The following is a 21,049-nucleotide window of genomic DNA, read 5'->3' as shown; positions in this document are numbered from 1 at the left end:
TATCTAATGGATTACTACGTTAGTCCATAAAATACTATGCATCCAACATAGGACTTGCCTGTGCTTTGGATCAACCTCACAACCACAAAGGTATGAACTTACTCATTTTAAAAAGGGACTAACAATAAGGTATATAGATCAATGGTATTAGCAATTAATAGACACAATTTCTAAACACAATACTAACAAAACAATAGGTGTACGGGTAACAAAAAATGTCTGTGGCAAGAGTGTGGTTGCAAAATTAAAAACATATGTTTATTCTGTTTCGTACAGTTCAATTATTGTGCAATAACAATTACATATAGGCGTTTAAAAATTCAATACATCATATAAAAACAAATTTGATAAAAACAAAGATTACACAAGCATATGTTAAAATTGTTCAAGAGAACAAATGTCGACGCAGCGTTTCGGTGTTGATAATAGGCACCTTCTTCAGGACTGTTTCTCTTAGTTATCAATGTTCTGGGTTTATTAGAAGACGCTTTGCAATATCGCGTCCTCATCTGAATATGCTCAGCTGAGAGTATACCCGCACCAACTCGTCTGCGTGGTATAATGAGTTCAATTTCTAAATAAGATAATCAGAAAATAAATTATTAACACTATGGGTGACCTTGCTTCTTGATTTTAGGTACTCTCTAATATAGAGGGATGAATCACAACAGTACCTGTATACTTCTGAATATAAAAAGTACCCCGCCTTGGAGGAGCCACCGATCAAAGTTCAGGTGCTGGATATCACCTATTTCCTGTCACTTCGAGAATCGCTGTAGCAGGGCCCGAAATGCTATTTGCCACGGCGTTGTTAAAATCAAGGGTTGTCCTCAGGATTTAAAAAGCGATCAGTTAATATGTTGTCGGTCTCCCTGCTCCTCTCAAGACAGCGTCACACCGCAGCCCTCATCCTACTAGACCTCTCCGCAGCCTTCGACACCGTCTCACTCCGCACCATCGCAGCCCGACTCCACGACGCAGGGATACAAGGATCCACCCTCTCCTGGATCCGATCCTTTCCCTCTGGCCGAACCTAGAGGATCAGGCTCCCTTCATTACTGTCCGAACCCACACAGATCAACTGCAGAGTTCCCCAAGGATCATCGCTCAGCCCTACGCTCTTCAACATCTACATGGCCCTCCTCGCTACCATTGTCAAACAACACGGGCTCAGCGTAGTATCTTATGCCGATGACACGCAGCTCATCCTCTCCCTCACGAAGAACCCCGAAGGCACCAGACTCTGTTTCCAGGAAGGAATGAGAGACGTAGCCACTTGGATGAAAAGCAGCTGCCTGATGCTCAACTCGGAGAAGACTGAGGTCCTCATCCTCGGACCCTCCACCTCCACCTGGGACAACACCTGGTGGCACTTCCCCCTAGGGAGTCCGCCCACCCCGACAGTCCAAGCATGGAACATCAGCATCATCCTCGACTCCTCCCTCACCATGACCCGCCAGATCAACTCCATCGCCTCCACCAGCTTCGACTGCCTCCAGATACTCCGCAAGACCTTCAAATGGATACTCCCAGAATGCAGAAAAAACATAACCCACGCACTCGTAACCAGCAGACTGGACTACGGCAACGCCCTCTATGCCGGAATCAACAGAACTCTCCTAAACAGGATATAGACCATCAAGAACGCCGCAGCCAGACTCACCCTCAGAACCCCACGGCACAAACACATGACCAAATACCTTCTTAACCTCCACTGGCTCCCTGTCGTGAAGAGTTATCTTCAAACTGCTCACCCATCCCTACATATCCCTCCACAAAATCGGACTCCAATACCTCAACGAGAGAGTCTCCATCCATGTACCCAAGAGGAACCTCAGCTCCACAGACCTCGCCCTCGCAGAGACCCCCCGCATCCGCAGAACCAGAACAAGAGGAAGCGCTTTCTCATACGTCACAGCCAAGGCCTGGAATGAACTCCTAGTGGACATCAGACGCTCCCCCACCCTCCTCACATTCAGGAAGAACCTAACGACCAGGCTCTTCGACTGAACCGGAGCTGCACCCCCCCACTACCCCTAGCGCGTAGAGACCCTCACAGGCGAGTGGCACACTTTATAAACCCCCTGATTGATTGATTGATTGATTGATTGATTGAGTTTGGAAAGATAAATTGTATGGACCGTACAAAGTAGTCAAAAAGATTTCTGAGGTTAACTGCTTGGTGGACTCTGGTGGCAAAGGGTGCAAAAGAGGTTTAATGTGAACTGGCTTAAGCCATACCGCTGGAACGATTTCACAATCAGCATTATGGCAAGATCTGAGCAGGGTGAGTAAGACCGTGAGACACTTCCTGAGTTATAGCATGGTAGTATAAACAGTGTTTCTGTGGATGGGGTACAACATACCCTGCCAACAACTGGCCAGCAATGGAAATATTGATAGGTGCTGAGATGATTTTCCTATCTCTTTTTGCTTACTCCATGGTTGGAAGGTGTCTGTGTACATGACATAGACTGCAACTTGCCAGAAAAGAACAAGGTTTTCAGGATGTCTGACCAATTCCAGGAGTGTGTCAAAGCAGACGTTGCCAAGATGTTGGACTTTGGGGTGAGTGAGCTGTGCTGTTTTTCTGTCGCCAATCCAGTGGTATTGGTGTTAAAGCACGGATGTACCGACTTGAGCTTTTGTGTGAATTATCAAGCCATCAAGGTAGTGACCAATACCGCTGCACAGCCAGTTCCCAGAACCGATGAGCTTGATGGCCACCTGCGTGCTGCTCACTACTTGACCAGCATTAATGTGACCAGTGGCTATGGGCAGAACACATTGGCACCTAGTGCCACAGAGAATACTTTATTCTCTCTACCTGAAGAATTGTACCAGTTTAGGCTTATACCTTTTAGGTTTAAAAAGCCCTGGAACTTTTCAGCTCCTGGAGAACCATGTTCTCTCGGGACTGGTAGCTTTCTGCTTGGCCTATCTTGACGACCATACCATAATTAGCAATTTGTGGGAGGACTATCAGGGGCATCTAGAACAGTCTTGGTCAGGCTACAGGAAGCAAAACTGGCTATTAACAAAAATAATTGCTAGCTGAGACAGTCCTCTGTGGTCTACATTGGGCATCAGATAGGAACTGAGAAGATTTTTGTTGGATGCCAATTTCCAGTCTCTGAGCGGGAGGTTCCCACTTCCCAGACTCAGGTGAGATCCTTCTTACTGGCTATTGCTAAAACTTAGTGACCCACTATGGGCTCATAATTGTGCCAGCCCTACATCCAAGGAGCTGATTCAGAAGGTCATCTGGACTGTGGGATGTCCAAAAGGTCTTTTAGTACCTGAAGACAGCGATGTGTGATGTAGCTGTGTTTAAGGCACCTGACTTTGGGCTATTGTGTAGGTTCTGAGGCGATTCCAGCGTTAATTGCTTTGTACTATGTTTGCGATCCAGACATATATCACAAACCACTCAAGTGGTTGATGGCAATTAAGGGTGAGAATCCCAAGTTGCTAAGATGGTATATCTCATTACAAGACTTAGGTTTTATGGTGGAGCACAAAGCCTCAATGAGACATGGGAATGCAGAGGGACACTCCTCCCGGTTTTCATGATCCGACGACTGAATTTGTCTAAATGTGGAGTAAGGTTCCTGGCCATGTGATCTGGGAACCTTGTCATTTGGGGCAGGAATGTCCCCTGCATGATGTACTGGCATGCCCAAACTGTTATCCTAACTTATTTTTGGCACTCCTCTTACACTAATCATCCCCTTGACCATGCTAGGTCCAGGACCTTTCCTGTGACTTGTATAGATGCACCAAGTATGACCTAAATGTAGAGAGTGGACTACTGCCCCAGTGCTGTGCTGCAAGCATACCATCCTTTGTGATTTTTAGTGGGAACAGACATTTTTCTCTGCAAGCAAACTTTCACTGTTATGTGAAACGCAGAAACTAGCACTGACCTTTCTTATGCATGTTGAGTGAATGTGCGTGTACTGGGGGTTTGATACACGTCTGGCAGTAGGACTTTGTGTATGACTAAAACAGACAATAGCCAACATAAACCGAGAAAAACCAAGAAGGTTACATAAAAATCCAAAGATAAAACACTGTCTCTTTCATTTACAGATTGGGTTGTATTGCATATGTGTTTCTATTACATAAATTGGAATAGCCAATTGCCTAAAAATAAATATAAACACATCTTACAAACAAATGACAGATATAAAATTCCAATAACATAGATTATCATAACCAACATTAAAATATATAGTGACACATTTTCTGTCAAACGAACAATAATAAAATACAGAATTTTTGGGCAAATACATGCGTTTACATTTTTTACACCAAGAGAAAACCAGTCAAAAAGTAGCACAATCAAACCCTTCAAACACTCAACAAAAACAAACTTCGAATGTGGGGCCAGGGATCATTTAAAACCAAAGCTAACGGTCGAATCTCAAATTATTATAACATTTTGGCCACTCCAAACCATCGGGTGAAAAATCTAAACCATTCTATTGAGAACACTTTAAAATTAAAGCCATACCCAATAGTTGAACATTAAACAGTGCAACATCCACTCTTCTATGTATGTTCTAACCGTTAAAAAAATATGTTAACTGTACCTTTTCCAACATAACCGCAAAGCAACCCAAACACCTATGGAGAGTCTCCAGTGTGTTCCCGAGGGCGATGTTCCTGTGCTCTTCATAATCCATAACAAATATATTGCTGTTTAAACTGATGCTACAATCATAAAATATATTATTACTAATAATGAAGCCTTACATATACAAATATATATACATACAGGCAAACACACACACACTCCTCCCCTCCCCTCTCCTCTCCTCTCAGGAGGCGAGTCACTGCATAAGTGTAGTGCACATATGTTTTTCAAATCTACCTGTCACTCAATGCCCAACTGTCCCCCATAGGGCAGGTAGAAAGCTAAATAATGTAATACCTTATGGCAGGGTCTCTTAAAGGCACACAAGTCAAGGGTGTTGAATGTACCAACATTTGTATTGCTACGTGTGGAGGACCTATGGTGAACCAATCCAGTAAGGGCAGTGTAGCTCTGACATCAGACTTGTGTTTTTAACCTGTATCCTGAACCAAAAGTGCACCCCATAGCTCTCAGAGTATGAGTACTGAGGCCAGTGAAATTTCTTTTGGATGGTTCTGATTGTAGCATGGCACCAGGTGCAGGGCGAGAATAGCTTCCTTAGACAGTAGAGGTGTATTGTCTGCATTTTAACAGTTGGATGATGGAGGACAGATACTGAAGTGAAGAGGATGGAGACATGGCTGCCTTTGGAAATTCCATGAAGACTTTCTTAGCAAGGGGCTGCTGATGTGTTCTTCCTGAGCACTGCCACTTGGTAGATGGTAGGGGTGAGGGTTGAGACCGCAGCTTCTGTTTTTCAAGGTGAGAGAATTTCTAAACCGGGCCTGCCCTTTTGTTTGTCTCTGATTACTACTTTAGGAAGGAATTTGATAACCAGGTGCCAGCGATCTCGCACTTCATTGTGCCCTTATCAGCTCTCCTGGTTGGAGCCAGTCCCTTTTCTGAGTGAGTGATCACTCTGCTCAAAGTCAAAGGCTTTGTCTGGAGAGTAGCGTGTAAATTGCTTTTCAACAAGAACAAAGCCAAATCAGTAGTGGATTCACCTCCCCTTTCTGGAAAATGTGTATGAAAGTAGGATCCAAGCCCCCCCCTGTTCATTCCCAAATTGTAAACACAGGAAGGCAGAGCTCTGCAGAGTAGTTGAAGTGCTGCTATGAGTTCCGGGCTGGTGTCGGTCTCAGTCAATCTCCCAGGGGTTCCCAGGGGAACACTTTCTCCTGCTAGTATTGAGTCTTATGAGAAGAGCCTAGAAGCCCACCTGGCTGCTTAGAGGAAAGGAGTATGCTTTGACCTGCAGGAGGAGAGGCACAACATTTTTCAGCATGTGGAGGTGACCATCCAGAGAGAGCGATCCAGGAGTGAACTGTGCTGTGAAGGGGCCCCCAGTCTCCTTCTGCCATTCTTGAGCAAATAGGACTGTACCAGAGCATGTCATTCTGTAGTGTAGTTCCTATTTCCCTTATAGGCTCTGCGCATTCAAATAATATACACTGTAGTTTTGGCATAGGACTGATGCCAGTATGCCTCTATCGAGTACATTTAACTTAATTACTTTATGTGCCAGCTAACTCTGAGGTCACTAGAAACTTCTCGAATAAACAAGAAGGGAGTAGTTTCTGACAACCACATAAACATGACAACTTTGTTTCCCTTAGAAACGGAACAGTTCTCAGAATCATGGAAACAATAGATAACAGTTTCACTCAGTCAATCGTGCATGCTTAGTTTCTTCAGAGTTACACAGAAATATATAGACGGGCATTTCAATAAAAGGATTTATTGAACAGTCTTATTTCTCATACAAGAGATACGAGCTGCTACAATCGCAAGACAGTATAAGCAGTAAGAATAAATAAAACTGCAATATCATGGTCTTTTAGCAATGACATATATTCATATAAACATACATAAATAACACAGGCTAAAAATGTGTATACTCATCTGGTGCTTCTAAATAGTTCTACCCCAGTGTACCTAACCTAAGTGTAGTATGAGGTAAGAAGTAGGTGCTGTTTTCTATAGTATGGTACGCTATAGTTTTGCTATATGCCAAGAGTCCCTCTAGGTTCTAGTCTGCTCCATACCTTAGAATGAGAGAGGTGGGAATCTCTTTCCTGATCTTAATTCCTAACACCCCGCGAAGGGAGTCAGAACACTAGAAGCTGGATTCTGTGTGAGCAGGATGACCGCGTCTGGTCAGTGCGTCAGGCGGGGACTCAAATTCCTTCCGAACTTGCCGTGGCGAGCCGTATCTCGCTGTGTAGCCGAGCCGTGGTTTGCCATGGTAAGTAAAGGTATATTTATACCTGGAAGGTGCCTAAGAATGCTAGCATTGAAGTAAAGTCGGGCAGAGTAAGATGTCATGAATGAACCCCTAAGGAATAGTTGTTCATGCATGATAAATGAGTTCTTGGAGAAATCAATAATCCAAGTAGGGAAAGTACCAATGGCTTAAGGCAGTGGTTCCCAAACTTTTTTGATCCGTGGCTCCCTTGACCTAATTGGCAGTTGGCCGTGGCTCCCCACCATTTTTTTTACCGGCAAACCGCGGCGCACACTTTGGGAACCACTGGTCTACATGAAGAATCAAGCCTAGACGTGATGAAGGATTCAGAGAAGCAATCACCATTTAAAACTTTATTTGCACTCATAACGATCTTATAAATTACATCGCAATGCATACAACACCATCATAGAGTAGCAAGTCGTCATGTACGGAAGGAAGATAGCATTTCTTGGGCGTGCCAAATACAGCATTCATGCTCTTGGGTGTACTCGAGTTGCATGCACTGGGCAAGTCGAGACGCTGCTTCAGATCTGCAGCTGGAGCCCAACCTGATCGGGGCGAGGCAGCTCTCCCAGGCCAACAGTGATCACACAGCACATGAAACGAACTCGCAAAGTCTAAGCCCCTCCATCACCGACTGCCACATCCTCCCAAAGACTGCTGTGGGCACAGCAAAATGACAAGTTGGCATTTCCCAAGGGTACCTTCCTTCCAGGTGACGCGCTGGGGAATACTGGTGACCTTAATTAGCAATGCTAATGTGGAAACATTTGTGTGCGATTTTAGAACAATGAACAGATCGGGGTCCCCAAAGCTCTCAAAATCACTAGGATTCCCTTTTAAGATGCCAAAACCATCTTGGAGAATGCCCATCATATTGATAATCTGTGCACTGTACTACATGGTCACATAGATCACCTGTCTCATTTACAGGCAGAAATTCCACTTTTTTTTTCTCTGTCAACACATCTAACCTAATTTTGTCAGAGACGAGCGTGGAAAAGGGGGAATGGTTATCAGCATAACTCTGCTTACTCACAGGGTTTCCAAACACAAGGCATCCTGAATCTGGGATACATATTAAGTAAGAGGTAACTGAATGGCAATTGCAGATATAGGGGGGTTATATGTGTATTATGAAAAGACGACTCCAAGGCGGATGTAGCTTTGACGATGTTTCTATATGTCACGCTTTATTTAAAAGTCACCCAATGCATTTCGGTAAAAAACCTTCAGGGGTATCTATAATGCAAAAAGATTCACCTTCATTAATTCATTTGTGTTATACATATTACAAAAACCGTATTAAATACACTTGTATTCTGTAGCGCTATTTAACCCAAAAAGCGCTTCTATTCACAGTTCCTACTACGTCACCAATTATGCGGACAGCACTTTAAACATGAGCCTGTATTTCAGTTCTCTGGCTTTACTAGAATTCAAGCTTTCTTACTGACAAGTTTGTGACCCCTCTAATCTGGCATTGATTTATAATATTAATTTTCACTGCAAAACTGCTTACCGTAACATGCTGATCTGTCTCTAAGCGAGACCATATTTAAAAGAAAATGTATCTTCTCGCGTTTCACTCTATTGCCGTCCATTTTATAATGAAGACCCGTGAAATGCTCCCGCTCCTCTTGTGCATAGAAACAGCTTAACTACATCAAACGTCACCTTTCCTTTATTCCACCAACTCGCCCCAGGTGAATTGTCACGTGCCAACGAGTACATGCTAAACTCAGCACCGGATTTCTAAGATTGCTCATTGGCTTTTCCAATGCAGTTAATTTACCAAACTCCATTACCCAGAATGCCCCAAACAAAAGATAAAGTTACACTCGAACTAATGCTCCCCGTCCTGGTGAATTGAAATGCTAATATTCTATACAAAGCAGTATTTCAAGCATAAATCACCACTTGAACTTACAAAGTTAGTGCTGTGCATATAACATTTCACGAGTGCATAATGATTACCAATGAGCATTAAAAAAAAGTCTGTTGCTGAATTAATTCTGTTGCATGATCAAAAGAAATGTTTTTCAAAGTCTTTCATGACAAAGCAAGATCACTCCTGCGTCTGCAATATCTTGAACAATGTGTTCATATTAATGTTCCAACATGTAAACCTATATTTCATCATTTCACTTCTCCTGGGTGCAATCTCTCCGGTTTTGGACAGAAAGTTCATTTAACGGCAATTGCAGATTGGTAAAATGCACACCTGACATTAGCTGTAATCACAGAGCCCCCGCCCTGGCCGGCCTTATCTGCACAGACAATGGGAGTCCAGTAATTGGCAGCTCGTTACTGGGGCAGCAGAGGCAGGTAAGGCGCTGGGACTGATGAGCGCAGCCCTGGAGCCATTCAGATGCAGAGGGCGAGGGCTGGGATCAATTGACCTGGCAGCACAAAGGAGGGGGAGGACTTGTGGCTGCAGTTTTCACAACCCACATCCTGCACGGCGTCGGGCGCCCCTGGCTTCTCATCACGGCGCACCACGGCGCCGCGGCGCACACTTTGGGAACGCTGGGCTTAAGGGTCTGGTTTCTAACAACTCGTTGTGACGTGGGATGGACGGATGTAGGTGACCATGCCTGTATTTGGCTAGCATGGCTGATGTCTAAATAAGGACTGGGATGCTATGCCTAACTAAGGGCAAGGTGAGTTGTGCCTATATAAGGGCATGATTCGGGAAACCTATGTACGGGTATCTAAATCGAAACACAACACTTAGTTGCTTGTGATGGGCTGAGTGACTGTGATGTCTTCAGTTGTGACCAGGATACCCGCATCAAGATGAGTTTTTGGTGCCAGCTGGTTTGAGAGTGACACCTCCTTTCTGAGCTTCTCTGTTCTTGGTCGCTGACCATGATAATGACATCTTAATCACTGTTAACCATTCATGATTTAAACCCTGAATATTCTATTGAGATGTGTTTTGGGAAACTAAATATTGTAGTGCTACTCTCTTGCACTATCCTTGCTTATGGGTACTATCTCGCCTTCTAGGTGCTACACTAGCATCAGTACACCACAAAGAGTCCATCCCGTGAGGCCCGGAATTCTACCCATAGCTATTGTACTGTTCCGATGGCTGCCGATAACTAACCAGTAGCTGCAGGGCTAAGCTCCAGCTCCGTACAATAGAGAGACTGAGACATAAGGGTAACTCTGTTGCACCCACTTAAGTATTTTTGTGCAAAAGCAGCTAAAGACATTTAACTGAGCTGTACACTTAAATCCTAAGAACCTTTGAGTGATCTGCTCTTGACCCTGTGCCCTAATAAAGTGGGGATTATAATAGCAAGATCTCAACCATATTGGGAGTGAGGACTGTTACTGGGAAAGTATAATGTCTCATGGTTAAAATGCAATTCATGGCAATGCTGTATAACTTACTAATTGGATTGTGTAGTATTTATATGAAATGAAAAATACTTTTTTCATAAAGATGAGCACAGGGCTGAACACTATGTTGTTGTGTCTGTTATTTGACTAAGTTCTGAGGTCTTGTCTTCTACTCTACCTTCCTGTGAAACCTGTGGCTGTTCGACCTCGCTACTCTGAGAGTCAAGTGCAGAAAGGGTGTCCCCGTTTGCAGAACCAAGGCCAGTGTCAAGGACACCAGTGGCAAATTACCTCAACAACAGCTGTTGGGGTTTACTAGCCTTTGTCTGCCTTATGGTGCTCTGAACAAGGTTTAACACCCCCTTCCCCACGCCTCTGCTCCTCTGAATGAAACAATGCATGATGGAAGGAACTTTTAATGGGGATGTAGGACAGTGAGAAAAGACTTTGGCTGAGTGTATTGAAGATTATCAATCGGTAAGTAATTAGGCCATAACCCTTTGGTTGTGGGACTTCTTGCCTGTGCAACAACTCAAAAGCGTGCATATACAATCGAGCCCGCCAAGCCCGTTGTAATCCCTACGGAGCCCGCGAGGCAACGCTACCACTGTACTGTATGTATATATGAAAAATCTGCTAATAAAAACTGTTGAAATGAAAAAAAAGAGTAGTAAAGGTGTGCAACAACTCAAAAGCGTGCATATACAATCGAGCCCGCCAAGCCCGTTGTAACCCCTACGGAGCCCGCGAGGCAACGCTACCACTGTCCTGTATGTATATATGAAATATCTGCTAATAAAAACTGTTGAAATGAAAAAAAAGAGTAGTAAAGGTGTGTTGATGGACTTGTTGTGTAACATACTGATGAAACTTTATCTTTTTAAGGCCCTCGAAGTGCACAAGGATGTGAACTGCTTGACCAATTTCCTTCCAGAGTGCGAGGCCCAGCTTCAGGATGCGAAGAAACAGGACAACAAAGGGCCTCTCTATGGTGTTCCAATCAGCCTCAAAGACAATTTTAACTACAAGGTACCATCATGGACTAGAAAATTCTTTTACATTTTTTAATTATAACATTGCAAATTGCGTTACCGAATCACAGGTTGAATTTTATACATCACAAAGTGCCTTTTTGCGTTTGAAAAGTGCCTGATTCTGCCCTTTGAGCCGTTTGCGACTGCAAAAAAGCTTCGTACATCTAGCTGTTTGTCTCTGTATGACTCCCAGGTCCTAATTAATCTCATGATAGGTGATGCAGTCAGTGGAATAGGTAACAGACCTTTCTAGATCTTCTTCACAGAAAATGAGCCAATTGGCGATATCTACCAGCAACATTACTCTGGTAGTGCAAATTATGCTCTCAAAGTTCCAAAAGACTTGAGCATGTCATCTGTAGTGAATTGATCCAGGTTGATGATTGCTAATTTTCTTTGTGCTGGCCTTTAAACAAATAGAGTGGCCAGCAGGACAGTCTTGACGAGTGCCAGGCGTAGCATTTTGTGTGCATGGAGAAGTATGAGGCCTTTGACACCATCTAAGGCCGCACATTCTAGCAGAACTCAGATTGTTGGAGTTTCCATACAAGGTAGGAAGTGGATCAATTGTGAGAGTGTCTGTGCAAATTAATAAGTATGTATGCGAGTCATTTGTAATCCACTGGCTGTTGTGTGTTAGTGAGTGTGTAGTTTGATATTTCAGACTGGATGTGCCACTTCATGCAAATTATTTGATGCCATTGTCAGTAGAGGCTAGTACTGTGGGTCATATGTGTAGGGGGAAGCATGGTCATTACATAAGTATAATATGGCAGTACTGTAATTTTTACGCAAATACATAAGTTGAGGTGGGCCCATCGTGCTATGTCATTTTGAGCCTCGAAGATCACTGAACTTAAATTATTCTCAACAATCTGTTGCAGAGCTACATTGAGCAGCATTTCCAGATATTTGGGATATTTGGGTATTCAGGCCATGGGATATTCTCTTATACTGGATTTGAAATGAAAATAAGTTTATAAAGCACTGGAATACCCTTGGGTGCCTTAGAGCTGGTAACACAGCAGAGGGATAGTTATGCCAACTAAATTTGAAGCTTTAAGTTAAAAAGCCAGGTCTTAAGATTCCTCCTAAAAACTAACAGGGAAGAACTGGTCTTTAAATTGAGGGGTAGGGTATTCTACCGTTTGGTTGCGCCATAAACAAAACTTCTACCACCTCAACGCATTCTTCTAAACTTGTGCACTTTCGGGTTGGCTGCTGTGGATGATCGAAGTGGCCTAGCGGTAATGTATCTAGTCAGTTCATTTAAAAAAAGTCATGGCCTTCGCCATGTAAGGCCTAATAGACGATGCACAGTGCCTCAAAGTCTTCCTCTCAACAGCCAGCCAGTGAAGCTCCACTAGACCCTTGGCCACTGAGCTTTGTCTAGGTATTCCCAGCAATAAACGAGTTGCCAAACAATAATCTATTTTAAATATTGTGAGGGCAGTTACTACCAGTTTCTTCAGCTCCAAAGGAATAAAAAGTAAAATCTTCTTCAGAATTTTTAATGTAAAAAAAAAAAGGTGCATGAAGTAATGGCATTCACCTGTTTGTCAAATGACACATTGTTATCAAAAATCACCCCCAGAATGTTCACCTTAGTAACCGGGGGTTGGAATGGAGCCATGCTCCCCCAGCCACCAATGCGGTGACCAAATGAGATGTCATTTCCCAGCAGTAACACCTCGGTTTTATCAGAATTCAACTTCATGCAGTTGCACGTCATCCAGTTGTCAACTTGTTGCATGTAATTTCTGAAGGTAGCGATTGACTCTTTGTGGTTGCAAGCAACTAAGAAAGTAATTTGCATGTCATCAGCATAGCAGACAACCGAAAAACCCACATTTCTAATCAATGTGGCTAATGGAGCCACGTAGAGATTAAACCGGATCAGGCTCAGCGATGAACCCTGCGGAACCACACACGGGAGAGAAAAAGAATCTGAGTAGTAGCCATCCAAAAACACTGCCTGGACTCTTGTCTGTCTTAAAGGAGGCTAGTAATGATGAAGCTGAGCCACGAAAATTCAGACATTCAATATGGTCAATCAAAATCTTATGATTGATCGTGTCAAATGCCGCCAAAAGGTCAAGAAGGATGAGCGCTGCTGAGTTCCCCCATCCAGCAAGGCCCTTAGTTCCTCCGTGGCAATAGTTAGTGCCAGTTCTGTACTGTGTTGGCGGCAAAACCCAAACTGTGAATGATCCAGTAGATTATTTGATTCCAGGAATAGGGTAAACTCTTTATTAATTGCCTTTTCTACAATTTTGGCTGTAAGGGGAACCCTAGAAATAGGGCGATAACTGTTAGCATCTAAAGGGTCCAAATGGAGTTTCTTTAGCAGTGGGAGCACTGAAGCAACTTTCATATTTGATAGACAGGAGCCCTGCTTCAACATTTCATTAATAATTGGAGTTAAAACACCCACTATAGTTCCAGAAACTGAGTGTCCGATATCTTGAGGACAGGGATCCGATGGAGAACACGAACAGGTGTTGAGAATTAATTCATGCACTTGTTCCGTCAATAATGGTGAGAGAGTTTTGAAAGTACCATTGGCAGCTCTGAAAGATGGAGTAAGCGGGGGCACCGGCCATGATTCACCCATTTTGATGGTTTGCGCAGCTGTGGAAACTCTGTTCAAGGTGTTAGAAACAGAGGTAAAAATATTAAGACTTTTTTTTGGATAGCTAGTGCAATCTCGTCACAGAGCAATTGACTGCTTTCTACTATCTTTTGATCTCAGTAGTGGCCAGTTTTTTAATTGTAGAGTACAGTTCTTTACTAGAGTTTTTTGCTGCCACAATTTTTTCTTCATAATCTGAGCCTTGTATTCCGCAATTTTTCTGTGGTGCTCTGGTGGTGATACCGGACATACGGAGAGCTTGGAAGTTCCTACAATTCATTGTGTAGTCTAAAATATTTGGAAAGGATTCTATCAATGACAGTAGGGCATGGAGTGCGTTTTCAGGATCAGTGACCATTAGTAAGATGTTATGGACATGTAGGAAGAATTTCACTTTGCCTAACTCTGTGTTTATCTCTTTGATCTCCAATGATTTTGTTATTGTGTCTGACAAAGGTTCAAGAACCAACTAAAAAAAGAGTGGGTGATGAGGGCAACCTTGTCTCATTCCTTGACGGATCAGGAATGGTGTTGAAATAAAGCCACTGTAAGTGATTTGCACTGTTTTGTAGTATATTACGTTTGGACTTTAGAGATAAGGTCTTGGACCAGTCACACCTATTCCATAGCCCACAAGAGTTAGCCCCATTCAACTCAATAGATTGCTTTTTTAGCAGTGAATGATCTTTGAGTGCCTCCGCTGTGCTGTCTCAGGTTTGCCATTGTAGGTGGACCAGTTTTTTCTGTGATTCCGCAAGGAGTGGCCAGTGACAAATCCTACCTGTGAGTTTTGTATTAGCTAAGGTCTTTGTATTACTTGTTCTAGCACCCATCTTTGTTACGGTCGCACATAAAATCTTGATCACCAGGCTGGCAGTAGTCACTATCAAACGCACTGCTCTAGGGTGGTGTAATTTTTACTTGGAGAACTGATCAACTCCTCCTTTTCATTCGGATTCCAGAACTATTGGCCATGGTCAGTGGCGGCTGGTGAACTTTGAAGTTGGTGAACAGAAGTCCTACTCTTAAATTTACCTGAATGACTGAGCACAGTGGGTTGCAAGAGATGCTGAGTACATCTTTTATAGATCAACCAGGCTCTCTCCCTTGCCAATACTTGCAAAAGTAAGCATGACAATTGCATTGAGTATAGTTCCTTACGGGCACATGGATCAAGGGTTTTTGCATTCGCAAACGGTGCGAATCGCCAAATTCGGCCATTTGCGAATGCAAATCCCTTTTTTGGGATGCATTAAGGTTTTTGCTATTTTCGCAATTTCAGAAATCGCAATTTATTTGCGATTTCTGAAATTGCGATTGTATTTAAGAAATCGCAATTTTGCGATTTCTTAAATGCAATGCATGATTTTTTTTAAATTGCGAAATCGCAAATAGGAAGTGGTAAATTACCATGAAGTTAACCTTCATGGTAATTTGCGAAAAGGTTTCGAAAGTGCACAGAAGTGCATTTTTGACAGTTTCATTTTACACACACACATGCCCTCGGGGCATGTGTGTGTGAAAAATTTACTTAAAGGTACATTTCAGGGGTGCAGGGGGTCCTTTGGACCCCCTGCACCCTTGAAATTGCATTCTCATTTTGCGATTCCTTAATTGCGAATCGCAAAATGAGAATGCCTTCACATTCATTCCTATGGGCCTCTAGGCCCATAGGAATCAATGGAAAGGGATTCCTTAATTGCGATTCGCAAATTGTGAATCACAATTAAGGAAAATTAAGAAATCACAAAAAAATTCGCGATTTGTTAATGCATTGCCGTTTGCGAATCCTTAATTGCGATTCCTTAATTTTCGCAATTAAGGATTCGCAAACGGGAAGATTGATGCATGTGGCCGTTAGAGTAAGACACCCAGGAGATGAATGTGCCTGATAAATCCATGACTGTTTCTGAGGAAAATTTTCCTGCACTACCAAGGACTGCTCTCAAAGTACCCTGGTGCCTGGGTCTAAGACACTCTGAAGACTCTGAATGGGAAAACTATAAAGACTGTGCCGTAGACACCATGGTAGTTGTGCCCAAGAGTCCATGAATCCTAGACTAAGGCATGAGACACCTGCAGTTCTGTCCCTGGGATGGAGAGATCTGGAGGAGGTGTCAACAAAGGTTTCCAAGACACCATGGTGATTGTGTCCAAGACATTCTGACGACTTAGATTGAGACACCCATAAGGACTGTCTTTTAGTGTGAGACACTCTGAGGGCTGTGTCTGAGAGAGACCTACTGAGAACTTTGCACAGAAGCGATACATCCCACAGATGACTGTACCTGAGACACCAAGTACTGTTTCTACAACAACCTGGTGACTTTGTTTGGGACAACCCGAGTACACCGAATAGGACAGAAACTATATCCAAGACATTCATAAGACAGTGTCTGAGAGTGAGACAAGCTGAGAGGGAGTGCCTGGCTGGGAATGAGTTTTCCTCAAGCTCAGTCCTCTATGTGACTGTGCTTGGAATACTTTGTACTGCTTTTTGAGATACCCTGGTGACTATGACTGACACATCCCTAGGACTCAGACTGAGACACCAAGACAGGCTTTGCATGAGTCTGAAACTTGCAGAGTCTGTAATGAGGACACATATGGAGTGAACCTATCAGTAACATGCAATCCACAGACATCTTGAAGGTTTATGGGTTACCCTGGTGACTATGACTGACACATCCCTAGGACTCAGACTGAGACACCAAGACAGGCTTTGCATGAGTCTGAAACTTGCAGAGTCTGTAATGAGGACACATATGGAGTGAACCTATCAGTAACATGCAATCCACAGACATCTTGAAGGTTTATGGGTTAGTGTTAGAATAATTCCACAAAGGCAGGTGAAAGGAAACATGAGTTTATTGAAAGACAAATCTCCAAGCTGCCTAGCCTGGCACTCCTCAGCCCACAGTCTCCAACATTCTAAGGTGCACTCTTGTCATCATTCCCAGGGTAGTACCAAGAGTGAGGTAGGGTGGAACATACCAACCGGGAAAGCGGAGGACATGGAAGGAGAAGGGAGATTATAACACACCTCCTTCCCCAAGTGTGAACGAAAGAGGGAAAAGGGAAAGAAGAGCGAGAGGGGAAGAGCAGGGGAAAAGTGGAAAACAAAAAAAGATGAGGACAGAAATCTGAAGCAAAAGATGAAGAGGTGTGGGACCCAAAAGGAACAAGGAAGGAAACTAAACTGAACGGACCCCTAACATGAAAGTAAAGACATGCGAAGAGTTGGACTGAAAATATAGACCCATGACAAAATGTACATGACGGGAACCCATGCCCATGGGTGCTCACAATATGTCATTGCATTTACACATCACGATATGACATTGTACAGTAGATATGATATGACCCCATGACAGTTTATTTCATGACATAGTCCCCATGCCTCTTGGGTGATGTCACATTTCTGTCACTGCGTTTGTTTTCTTGAATACTGTTTCGCACCTTGGACCTCTCATCCAACTTGTTACCATCCAACTTGTTACCACTACTCTGCTCTGAATATGGAGCTAATCTGTCCATGCTCCACATTCTACCATCAGACATGGTAACCACATTTTCCTTTACATCTTTTATTCTAGCAGGACCATAGTATTTATTGAACCTGTTAGCACCATCATGAGGTCTTTTGACTAGGACTAGTTTACCTGCCTCCCAATCATGTGACTTGGCTCCCAATCTGCGATTATATGCTTGTTTGTATTTATACTTGTGGCAAACAATTCTCTCCTTGGTTAACATGGCATCCCTTACAATCGAGTTGTCTTCAATTAACCAGTTAGGTGTAAGTTTGGATCCTGGTTTGTGTCCTCTTAGAAGACAAAAAGGTGAGTGACCCGTTGTCGGTGATGAGCGTATGAGGAATGCCTTCATTAGCAAAAACGTCAGATAAGAAAAGTTTAATTGTTTCGGTGTCTGCTTTATTGACAAATTTAAGAATGATCCATTTGGAAAAATAGTCCACTAACACTATAATGAATCTCTCTTGTAGACCTGGGATTTGAAGGGGGCCAATAATGTCCATGCCTTATTTCTGCCACGCCTTAATAGGCACTTGAACAGATTCCAGAGGTGTTTTCCGTGTGCTTTTGGTTTTGTCGCCGAGACCACAATCATGGCACCCTTTAACCAGTTCCTCTATGCAAGTGTCCATGCCAGGAAACCAATATCCTGTGCGAAGTTTGTTTTTTATAAGGCTTCTACCGATGGCCCTCATGAGCTATTACTCTGATGTGTTCCCTGAGTTCTTCTGGGGTAATTACCTTGTCTGCTTTGAACACATTGATCCCTGCAATCGACAGTTCATCTCTGACGTACCAAAAAGGTTGTAACTCAGCAGGGAGGTCACTACATTTCTTCGGCCAACCCATAATGATGTTTTCTCTAACCATTCGTAGGGTAACATTCTTGGACATGAGTGTTCCATTCCTCTTCTAGAATGGCAGGAATGTTTACTTGCAGGATTTCAAATTCTTCTGTACTTTCTTCAATGTGTTTGTTGAGTGGGAACAGTGAAAGACAGTCAGCCTCCTGATTTTTGTTGCCTGGAACATACTCGATTTTGGAGTTGAAATTTTGTAGAGACACCAGCCATTTACCAATGCGGGGTGTAGCTTTTTAAATGTCAGTCAGTCAGTCAAACTTTATTTCGGTTTTAGTTCAAACCATAGAAGTACAAATACAATGATGACACAATTAAAAATACATTGGTTATAAACACATATCTAATAAAGTGCAAAGAGTGCTAAAATGTACTGTCTTCATTACATAAGAATCAAAAGATTGGAAAATTCATTGCAAGAATCCACTACTGATCCAAACATTTTCTCAACTTTACACTTAATTTTAAAAATTCAGTAATTTGGAGAATACTATCACTGTGTAAAAGTTGTAAGTACATTAAAGCCGGTCTGATCTGAGTAAAATTAAGTTTTTTAAAAAGAATCACCAAATAGCACTTGCCGGGATATTCATAAAACCTACATAAGAATAAAAAATGCAGCATGTCCTGCGGAGACTTTCCGTCGCAGCCGCAGGGTACTGCATTCTTATTAAAATTAACAGTTTTTGGCCTAGCCAGCAGATGATGAAAGAGATTCAACCTGAACCTTGTTAACAGGAACTTTTCATGAGAGGTCAGGGAGGCCAGTAAATATGGCTCGGTGGTTACACACGTTTTCAGCATGACAAATTTTCTCACACTTTGTTTCTGGAGCTCCACACCTTCCCTCTGGATCTTCCTATCCATAAGGAAGGCCCGTTTGATTACCTCCAGGTCCCCCTTGACAATCTGGCTTGGATGTTCAAACGAATCAAGACGCCCCAGCCTAGCAAAGCTGGATTTCAGGTATTTTATCCATGGGATACCCAATGCCTTGTCCTGGGACAAACAGTCCCTCACAATCAAATGTGTCAATGAAATATCCGGATTCAGCCACAGTTTTATCCAGCAAGTCAACGGGCGTAAGGAGAAAATGTCACATAAATATTGCGTCCCCAATTCCTCGTGTACTGCAAGATTGGACGTGCCTGCGGGGACACACAGGAGACGCTTCATAAAAAAAAATTCAGCAATCTGCAACTGCTTACCCCCGACATACTCCCATATTTCACTACCGTATGTAGCCGTTGCCACGGATTTAGCATTATAAAGTTTCAGCATGGCATCGGTAGGTTTTTTCCCCAGTTTCGAGGCGAAATAAAAAATGGAGGCATTCACCCTGACCAATTCACCTTTCTTTTTGGCAAGATGCGGGCCCCAGTTTAGTTTGGTATCAAAAAGAACCCCAAGATAGGAGAACGTTTTTGATATCCGGATTACCGCTTCATCAATTTTAAATAAAAAGTTCCTACTTGGTTGTTGGCCAACTTGCATGACAGATGATTTCGAGTTATTAATCATAAGGTCTCTATCTGTCATGAAGGAGGCCCCTTTCAGTTCTGGATATTAAAACTGCATCATCTGCATATAAAAGTACTGGAATTCCCTGCCTCTAGGGCAGTCAGCCGGTACCTTCTGCAAAACACTATCTAAGTCATTATTATAAAAGTTAAAAAGGAAGGGGGCCTGAATACATCCTTGACGGACCCCCTTTCTAATGTCAAAATTGTTTGTACGCTCAAATCTTGAGAGTATCTGACATTGGCTCTGGTATTGCTGTGAAGATCTATAAGGAAATCAACAATACCACTGTCCACCCACTTCGCCCGCATGAACTGCCACAACTTCCCCCTGTTCACACAGTCGAAAGCCGAGGACAGGTCCATGAAGGCGAGGTGGATGGTACCCCTATGAGCCTCTGTATACTTACTTAAAATTAAAAATAGGTTAAGGCATTGAGTTATTGTTGAGCGACCACTGCAGAATCCATACTGGGAGATGGACATGATGTTTTCCACCACCCAGTCTGAGAGTCTCTGCAGTAGTATCCTTCCTATTATTTTAACCATAGAGTCTATTAATGAAATAGGTCTGTAACAGTGTGGGCTACTCTTGTCACCCTTTTTGAAAACCGGGACAATCGTAGAAACCCCCCACGATAGTGGGCAACCACTTTTCACTGCAGCGTTAAAAACAGACTGTAGTATAGGGGCCCAGAAGGTTGGTTCAGATTTAAATAGATCTGGGGGTGATCCCATCAGGACCGGGTGCTTTCCCGGCTGTTAATCCCATAATACCCTCAATGACTTCACCCCTATCAATGCTAATCTGCGCCCCGGTAGTGCAAGACGGTAGGATAGAAGCTTCATCCATCGGGCAGCAGTATAGTTGCTTGAAGTTTGCTTCCCCCTCTCCCTTTAGTATGTAACATTCTAAGCCGTCACCGGGCTCATGAACCAAAAAAGGTTTTTTCATTACAGCCCAGAATCTGGAGCTGCACCTCAAGATGGTGGGATCAAGGATCTCATTCCAGGCCTCTTCCCTTAGGAGTTCCTTACGTTTGCAATAGTAGATTCATATTCTTTTCGGCAAAGTTGGACAGACGCCTGTATTCTTGGTTTAGCTACTAGAGCCATCCTAAGGTTACTTGCTGCTTTGGAACAGTCATGGTTAAACCACTTTGGTCCCACATTGACTAAGTTTTTTACTGGTACCGACAGCAGCTGAGAGACCTTGTCCGAGAGTCCTT

At 43.2% G+C, this 21,049-nt stretch overlaps 1 protein-coding gene across 1 annotated transcript in view; it reads left to right on the top strand.

Moving 5' to 3' along the window:
- LOC144800599 (vitamin D3 hydroxylase-associated protein-like) overlaps positions 1-21,049 on the top strand; it is a 422,322-nt gene that overhangs the window by 108,153 nt on the left and 293,120 nt on the right. Inside the window, exon 3 of the mRNA XM_078671692.1 lies at positions 11,124-11,267. Within this exon, the coding sequence (XP_078527818.1) occupies positions 11,124-11,267 (144 nt within the window). The remainder of the gene's footprint in view (positions 1-11,123; positions 11,268-21,049) is intronic.

The sequence above is a fragment of the Lissotriton helveticus genome, chromosome 1_2 (assembly GCF_964261635.1).
Source record: "Lissotriton helveticus chromosome 1_2, aLisHel1.1, whole genome shotgun sequence".
NCBI classification, from domain to species: Eukaryota; Metazoa; Chordata; class Amphibia; order Caudata; family Salamandridae; genus Lissotriton; species Lissotriton helveticus.
The sequence above is the reverse complement of the archived record's forward strand: the minus strand, read 5'-3'. Positions and strand labels throughout refer to the sequence as shown.